At 52.1% G+C, this 8,957-nt stretch overlaps 1 protein-coding gene across 4 annotated transcripts in view; it reads right to left on the bottom strand.

Moving 5' to 3' along the window:
* The window catches only part of ACTN1 (actinin, alpha 1), a 98,657-nt gene that overhangs the window by 38,927 nt on the left and 50,773 nt on the right, over positions 1-8,957 (bottom strand). For all 4 annotated transcript variants that reach the window (XM_010846704.1, XM_010846701.1, XM_010846700.1 and 1 more), the window contains exons 2-3: positions 4,648-4,762; positions 274-393 (exon numbers count right to left, since the gene is read on the bottom strand). In XM_010846704.1, the coding sequence (XP_010845006.1) occupies positions 274-393; positions 4,648-4,762 (235 nt within the window). The remainder of the gene's footprint in view (positions 1-273; positions 394-4,647; positions 4,763-8,957) is intronic.

Raw genomic sequence — 8,957 nt, 5'->3', positions numbered from 1 at the left:
GCTTCAGCGGGGGGTGGGGGGTTAAAGGGGTGGGGGGGTTGGGGTCACGGTCACCAAGGTACAGAGACTAGACGGAAAGTGATGTTTTTACATGAAGGATCCACTGGCTAGCCAGGTGCTGGGAGCCCTACTTCCAAATGCGCCCATGGATGTGTGGGTCTAGGAGTCAGGCTAGAAAAGGCCAAGAGAACCAAGAGGTGGGGCAGAAAATCCGGCTGGATGCAGAGGGGTGGGATGGGGGTGGGGGGCAGCCAGGGGGCAGGCCCTACTCACCTTCAGCTCCTATGGACACCAGCTTGACCCCCTTGCTGGCTATGAAGTCCAGGGCCTTGTTGACATTGGAGATCTTGTGCACCCTCATTTTGCCTCTCTCGGGCTTGGCCAAACGTTCACCTGAACAGATGGAGAGGGAGGAATGGGAAGTGAAACACTGTTCTCCTACTTCTCAGCTCTAACTGCTTGCAGCCACTCAACAAGTCTGTACTAAGCCCTGAGTATATGTCAAAGGACTTGGCTGTGTGCTAGGAATACAGGGGTGAACAAAACAGCTCGCTGCCTTCATGGACTTACGGTCCAGGGGGACAGACAGACCTTCAACATACATCAGCATACACAAATGAACAAAAAGCCAAAAAGGAGAAATGCTTAAAACAAATGCTTTAAAAGAGACTGCAGAGGAGGAGGGCAGATAGGAGGGTGAAAGAGTTGTGAGGTGGGCAGGGGAGGCCTCTTAGTGGGAGGCCAACAGACCCAGACTGCAGGGAACAGCGATCAAGGCAGAAGGAACAGCATCTGCAAAGGCCGATCCGGGGGAGGGTGTGGGTCATGCTAGGGTATTTGGGGAAAGCTCCCTGTGTGTTGCCCACAGAGCCCCTCTCTCATTTGAGAACCACAGCTCTTATCCGTTTACTGCTGCCCAGGGGCACTCTCAGCTCAGCTCCAAGTCAACCCTCCACCCTCACTCAGCGGCCATTTCCCTGACCCCTGCTTCCCACACAGAGCTTCTGCTGTTCAGTGTTTACGGTCAGGAGCTTCAGGGAAGCAGGGGGTGATGAGCTGGTTCTCCAAATACCCTGCTCAGAGCACAGGAAGGAGGTGTCCAAGGATCCCCTGAAGCCATTTGAAAAATGTATACATGCAACGTGTGCCCAGACCTGGGGAAGGGGCGCACAGCTTTCAGTCTCTGAGAGGTCTGAGAACCACCATCCTCGAACTCAGGACGTCACACCCACCACAGGCTCCAGCCCAGCCCAGCGGCCCCCTCTCCACCCCACTTCTGAGCACATCAACAGCCTGGCTGAGAGATCCCAAGGGGCATGGTGGCCCTGATGCTGGCCATGCTCATCCTGTCAAGAGCAGCACTTCTCCAGGGAGCCCCCTCCCCAGAGTCCCCACCCGACTTCCACAGAACAGACTTCCTGCTACAGATGTCACTTGGCCTGGCAGCATCCAGGGAAGCCCAGCTGGGTTTTTATTATTAAATCAAGACTTCCCATGTGTGGCTTTCCCAAGGCTGTGGCCACAGCCCACCCTCTCTGGGAAGGTATCCTACTGCCCCCCTGGGCCGATGAGACGCCCCAGGGCTCCCTTCCAATAGGTGGGATGGAGCCAGTACCTTGTGGCCCTCCCCCCACACCCCACCGCGCCCCACGAGGGCTGCTCCCACTAGAGCCCCAGCCTTTAGGTCCTGCTAAGCCTGAGCTCGCCAGCCTAACTGCCAGCTACATCCACTGGCTGGAACAGGCTCCTCCAAGACAAGGGAGGTAGCAAAGTCCTGAGACTTCGGTCCACACAAAATCACCTGGAGAACCTGCTGACAGTAGGCGTCTGGCCCCCTTCCCCTTCCTCCTGAGTTTCTGACTTTGGAGGTCTGGGAACCCACATGTGGCTAAGTAGTCCTGCTGATTCTGCTGGGTGGTCCAGGGACCACACTCAGAGGACCTCTACAGGCAGCAGAGGTCCCCTTGCAGAGGGGGGGACCCCCCCTTCCTTTTCCTGCCATCCTAACCATCTCCAGAGACACTCAGGGAGGAAAAGGCATCGTCTCAATGACTCAGTCTCTCCCCACCCCAGGAAACAGAAGAGCCGCCTCACAGATGTGCACAGGCCTGTTCAGTGCAAGCACCTGGTGGGTATTCAGAAAGCCCAGCTGGGCGGTCAGTCACTCTATATTTGCTGAGCATCCCTACCTGCCCAGTATATAGATCTGAGCACCTGGGACATGGACGAGTTTGTCCCTGCCCTCCGGGGCCAGGTGTGCAGTGGGGAGAAAACACACGAGCCAAGAACAATCCTGCTGTGTGGCAAATGACGTGCTAGAGGGATCAACAGTGTGTTCCAGGAGCACAGAGGAGGGCAGGCACCCAAAGCAGGAACAGAAGGGGTGATGGTCAAGGAAGCCTTCCCGGAGGAGATGCCTAAACCGAGTTTTTAAAAATGAAAAAGAACAATGCCAGATTTGCTTAAACTAAGAAATGTTGGAGGAAGAGGTAATAAGGACACTCTAAAAGGCATTTAGAGTTCTGTAACAACCTAGAGGAGTGGGATGGGGAGGGAGATGGGAGGAACGTTCAAGAGGGAGGGGACATATGTGTGCCTATGGCTGATTCATGTTGACGCTTGGCAGAAACCAATTCAGTTCTGTAAACCAATTATCCTTCAATTGAAAAAATACATTTAAAACTTAAAAAAATAAATAAAAGGCAGTTAGAGGAAAACATATGGCAGTTCCTGAAAAAATTCAACACAGAATTACCCTAGGATCCAACAATTCCACTTCTGGGTACATACCCAAGAGAAGTGGAAGCAGAGACTTACACAGTATCTGTATATCCATGTTCTTTGCAGTATTACTCACAATATCCACAATGTGGAAACGACTCAAGTGTGAATGACAGATGACTGAATAAACAAATGTGGAACATATGTACACAATGGAATATTGTCTGGTCTTAAAAAGGAAGGAGATTCTGGTACATGCTACTTTATGGAGGAAACATGAGCACCTTATGCTAAATGAAATAAGCCAGTCACAAAAGGACAAATACTACCGGGTTGCACTAATATGAGAAGCCTAGAACAGCCAAGTTCGCAGAGATAGAATGTAGAATGGTGGTGGGCAGGGGCTGGGGGCAGAAGGAGATGGCAAGTTGGCATTTAATGACAGCATGGCATCTCGGTGGGGAATGATGAAAAAGCCTGGAGATGAGTACTGGTGATGACGGTAGCACAATAATGTGAATGCACTCAATGCCTCTGTGCACGTTTAAAAACGGCCCAAACGGTAAATTTTAAGTTACGTATATTCGAACACACACACCCCCTACCCCCACCTGCAGTGGAAATATTTTAAAGCACCGAGGGGCAGAGAAGCCAGCCAGAGTTTGTGCAAAAGCACCGAAAACAAAGAGCAGGGGGACACACACGTTGGGGAGGGCTGCATGTCTTCCTGTGGCAGAGAGTCTGACACCTTTTGGGGAACAGTTAGTCAAAAACAAAGCAAGTGCCAGCTCATGAAGGATTCTGCTAGCTATGTTAAGGAATGTGAGCTGCAGGTACAAAGCCCCAGGGAGGCACTGAAAAGTTTCAAGCAGGGAACAGTGCAACCACATTTGGGCTATTAGATGGACCCTCTGGCTACGTGTGGGTGATGGAGGCCAGTGAGAAGGGGGGAGCTGGGAGGAGGGGTCAAAGGCCTCTGGACATCATCTAGGAGAAAGCTGATGCAGGCACAATATCTGTGTAGCAGAGGTCAAAAAAGGACAACAGAAGAAGAAAACAGAATGAATGAAACTTAAATGCCAAAGAAGAGCTGTCTAAGATTCCTGAATGAGGCTTAGAAGAACAAGATGAAGACTGCAGGAGGAAAAAGAGGTTTGCAAGGGCCAGGTGTGGTACACAGTATTGAAGCCTGGGGCACAAATGGGTGGAGATGCCCAGTGCAATTCAGGATTTAAGCCTGAACTGGAGCCTCCAAGAAGGCTGGACTGACCCTAGTCTAGGACTCACTGGCGTCAAGATGGAAGATAAAGTGAAGAAAGCAGCTTAGATTGACCAGTATGTAAGCCAAGGCTAGAATCTCAAGGACCTCCAACCCTTAAGGGATGGTGGAGGAAAGGTATTTATAAGAAAGTGGAGTCAGGCATTGGAGAGAGGAACTGTCCCTCCAGATATCTGGACATCCAAATCCCAAACTGGGGGCTGGATAAGGAACTAGGATCACCTTGATATAGGTGGAGAGGCAGCAGAGGAGCCAGCATTTGGAGACAGTCAGATGTGGTTGCTTTCCTGACCAAAGAATTTTAGCCTTGGAGGAGAAGAGACCCCAGAGACCAACCTTCAGACCGCTCTGTATGCAAATGAGGATGCTGAGACAGAAAGGCAGTGACTTGTCCAAGGACACACAGAGGGTCAGCAGCAGAGCCAAGCCCAAACTCAGTCTCAGGGTCTGAAATCACACGCTATCTCCCACTTTTTCAAAAGCTCCAAAGCTAGCCCCAACCAAAGATGGAGCAGAAGCAGAGGTGTCGGGGCAGCATTTCCAAAGGGGCAGAGCCCAGTGGGCAATGTCTGATCCTACACCCTGGTGACCCTGCCCGTCTGGCATCACCTTTGCCCCGGCACTCCCAAGACCATGGTCCAGCTCACCTGAGATGACCTCCAGCAGTAGCATCAGCTTCAGGCCGTCCCGGAAGTCCTCCTCGATGTTCTCGATCTGTGTTCCTGCCTTCCGGAGGTGGGAGTTGCACCATGCTGTAAACGTCTGCAGGAAGGAAAGACAAGCAAGTGGTCAGGCTCTCCCACAAGCCGCAAGGTCTCTGAGGCTCTCACAAGGGCCTCACTGTGTCCCCAGGACCCTGCTGCCTCATGTCATTTTTCCGGCTGTTTTGTGCAAGGTGCCGAGTGGGCTGGTGTTGTCATCCTTGTTGGTTAAGATATCTGACGGGGTCAAAGAGGGCAAGAAAGAGCCCTCAGTAGAGCCCATAAAACCTCTCAGCATCATTTCCCCACACAATCTCCTTTACCTCATCGCAGGGCAATAGCTGAGGGGTCGCCCTGCAGGGCCAGCAGCACAGGTGGGCACAGTGGGATGGACAAAGGAGCACCCTCCTTTTAAAGTCCACCCTCCCGAACTTCTTCCAAAACCATTATCCCCACCTACATTCAGAAGTGGTATGATTCTGTTCTTACCAGTTTACCTCTTAGGTTTTAAAGCTTAGTATCGATCTTCACAGTTACAAGGTGGAGTATCCCAGAGGTAAAATATTAAGCCTCATTAACACCTTAGGGTAAATAAATTTATTAAATCCTTGCCCACTTGGCAGCTAGCTAATGGAGAGCATTAATCAGGTTTACTGGGGACAGAGTTCAGAGGAATAGTGTCTGGATAAGCAGAGAGAAAGGTAAGTACCCCATGGTGTATGTGTGTATCCTGGGGGTGGGAGGTGGAGGCACCTTAAACTGCACAAGTATGAGCAAGAATTTTAAAAAGGGACTGTAAGGAGACTAAATGAAAGATCATCATCACTGTAATTTTCTAATCTGTGGGGAGAGAAAAGCAACCTTGAAGCTTCTGTATTCTGTCTTAAGCAGATGACCGGGCAGGTCACCAACCAAGCTGTCCCAGGCCAAAAGCACCTCCTGGTGGCTCACTCAAGGAAGAGGGTGGCTCAACAAAGATGAGAAATAAAAAGTGTGCGCTTCAATTTCATTCGCCCATCCAAGCAAAACCTGGGCAAGTGCCTCTCCCCAGCTCACAAACAGAGAGAAGAGCTTTCCTGCTTTAGATCCAAACTACTTTTTGGTGACTCAAGACTTCTCTGCACCAAATGGTAATCTCAGTTACATAGGGACTCAAGAGCCAACATCCAGTCACCCCCAGCAGGGCCAGCCAGGTCTCTCCCCACTCACGCCGCCAAGTGGCAATGCTGAGAGTGAGCTATTCATCAAAACAGCAGCATCCACGCTAGAAATCCTCCTCCTCTTTGGAAGGGTCACCAGACTCATGACCCCCACCACCACTTCCTCTTGCCCTGGGAAACTCCAAAGTGAAGTGGCAAAAATGGGCAGGAGGAGGGCAGGATGCCACACCAGTGAGCACTGGGGAGAAGAAAGGCTTGAGCAGGTTTATGAGCAAGAGTTGAAGAGCCTGGAGCAAGAAGCGGAGACAGCAGTCACACAAGGAGGGGAAAGGAGGCTGTGTTACAACATTCCGCCAACATTTATTTATGGCTCTGCTAGGTCTTCGCTGCTGTGCATGGGCATTCTCTAGTTGTGATGAGCAGGGGCTACTCCCTAGCTGAGGGGCGTGGGCTTCTCACTGCCAGCTCTAGGGCACACAGGCTTCAGTAGTTGCAGCAAGCGGGCTCAGGAGCTGTGGCACATGAGGCATGTGAGATCTTCTGAGACCAGGGATCGAACCCAGGTCTCCTGCACTGGCAGGCGGATTCTTATCCACTGGACCACCAGGAAAGTCCAGGCCTCATTCTTAAATCATATTTCACTAGGCACTTAGCAACACAGGATACTCTTTTTCTCTCCCTGCAAACACATCTCCACTCTACAGGCAAGCCCACTCCCATGATAGGCAAGAGGGATGTGTGGGCTGTCCCAAAGTTTGATGAACCCGACATATAGACTGAAGGTGGGCAGGGGACGCACACTGACTCCTCAGCCTGGAGTGTCCTCTACATCAGGCTCGGCCAACTCACACTCTAAGACTGGGCTAAGAGATCACCTCCTCCAGAAAGCCTTCAGAGTAGCCACCCACCACATGGGGTGATGTGTCAGCCCCTGACACCCTGCATCTCCTCCATCATTGCTCTAATCCCACTGCAAGGTGGCTGCTGGTCAGCTTCACACCTGGACTCAAGTGTTCACCCTAGAGTCTCAGCGCACAGAGTCACAGATGCAGCACTGAGCAAAATAACAAAAATCCTTGCCCTGTGTGACAGACACTCGGTGGATGTAAAAATGAGACAACTGAGTGAGTGAAGGAGCAAGTGAGGAACCGATACAAAGTGCGAGGATCCAGGAAGATGCAACCGCACCTCAAAGGTGTCAGGGCGAGGGACTGACAGCTCTCTGAGGCCCCAGGAAGCCTCTGGCCCAGAGGAAGGAAGATACAGCAGGGCAGGAAAGAGTGGTTACAGGACGTTCCTGGTGGTCCAGCGGCTAAGATTCCACACTCCCAATGCGGGGGCCCCAGGTTCAATCCCTGGTCAGGGAACTAGATCCCACATGCTGCAATGGAGATCAAAGATCCTGCAACTAAGACTTAGCAAAGCCAAATAAATAATTTTAATAAAGGGGAAAAAAAAAAAAAGTATTCACTGGGTCCCCTTCCTCTCATGCTGACACTGCAAACCTAGCTGGGGATGAGAAGCTATTTAGTTTTTCTTTTCATTTTGCTGTAAATTTTTTGATGCAAAAAAACATTAAAGAATTTTTAAATCTTTACAATAAGTATAATTTTGTTTGTGGTTCCTTGTTCTCTCCCAGATGCCATGTGTCCATATATACAAAGGATGTCACCACACTCTACGTTGACGAGGGCGGGTCATTTACCACCACCTTGCATTTCCACAGTACCTTCCCCTCATCTCCCTCCCAGGCCCACCTTCAGCTTCTGCCTGGGGTTTTCTGCCGACTTGGCAGGAAGTGGATCACCCCGGCAGCTCAGATGGAGTTTCAGGTCCAGTGGTGCTGGGGTCCTGGTGGGAATTGCCAGCACCCTCACAGTTAGGGGGACCATGAAATCTCACTGTTTACCACACAGTCGTGGAGAGGGGATGGGGTGAGAGGCAGGAGGAAGAGATAAAAAGATACCGCTTTTGCAAGAGGAAAAGTGCTGTTGAAAGCAGCCAGCCCCATTTCCTGGAGAAGCCAGTCCCAGAGCCCTGGAGGCTGAGACGCACCTGTGCTTGCCCAGACTCCCTCCCACAAAGGCCTGCCTCGGAGGCCGCGGGGGGCCACACGTGGCTAAGACCCCAAGGCCTCGTCCTGACCCCAACAGGGTGACTACCAGGAAGGGGCCTCTGAGCGCCTCCCCAGCAAGCAGCGCCCAGCTCGAAGCTCGGGCCACAGAGGAAACAGAAACTCAGTGATCAAAAACATGCACTTGGGGGAACCAGATATGGTTTAGCACTCAGGTCCACTCTTCACCAGCCACGTGAGCTGCAGGCTCGCCTGCAAACCTCAGGTACAGGTCCCTTAGCCGCAAAATGGGGGTAGCGTCGGCACTTTATAAATATCAGGCGGATTAACTGGAAAACATCTACAAAGTGCTTGCCACTTAGAACATGCTCAATAAATGATTAGAGGAAGGAGAAAACTAGCTCTTCCACAACCTCCCCAGGGACGGGCCTCGGAGGACTCAGCCCTGTGTGCTCCCAGCCCACACTCTCCTCCCTCCTCCAGCCACCCAGCTCGGGTTCCATCCATGCAAGCAATGCACCGTGTCCCCAAGATGACCAACCTTGTGTCTGAGAACTTTTATTGAACTGGCCCCGATGTGTTATGGGAAGAGGGCTAAAAGTGCGCTGTGGGGGCAGAAAGCCTATGACTTTGACCGTGGCCTTGTGGATCCCCAGCAGAGGAGGCTGACAGGGCCCCGGGAGAGGAGACAACAGAGTCAGGAGTGAGGTCCTCCCTGCACACCGCACAGACACCCTCCTCTGGCGTGGGCAGGCCCTGGTCCTGAAGCCCCAGCTCTCAAATTATGACTGAGGGAGGCACCCGCCCCTGGACAGGAGGAAAAGCCACCAGCCACAGGGGACGCCCATGCTAGAGATCCTGGCCCCATGGCCTCCAGCCCAGATGCCCCGGTGTGGCAGGCAGGGCTGCCCTAGTAGGGTTACAATCCATCCTGACTTCAAATAAAGGCAGATGGCATCTTGCTGCCTCACTCCCAACCAGCCCCTGCCCCATCCGAGCTTCCCCTTGCTCCAGGAGGTCTT

Source organism: Bison bison, unplaced genomic scaffold, assembly GCF_000754665.1.
Source record: "Bison bison bison isolate TAMUID 2011002044 unplaced genomic scaffold, Bison_UMD1.0 scf7180017864239, whole genome shotgun sequence".
Taxonomy (NCBI): Eukaryota; Metazoa; Chordata; class Mammalia; order Artiodactyla; family Bovidae; genus Bison; species Bison bison.
The sequence above is the reverse complement of the archived record's forward strand: the minus strand, read 5'-3'. Positions and strand labels throughout refer to the sequence as shown.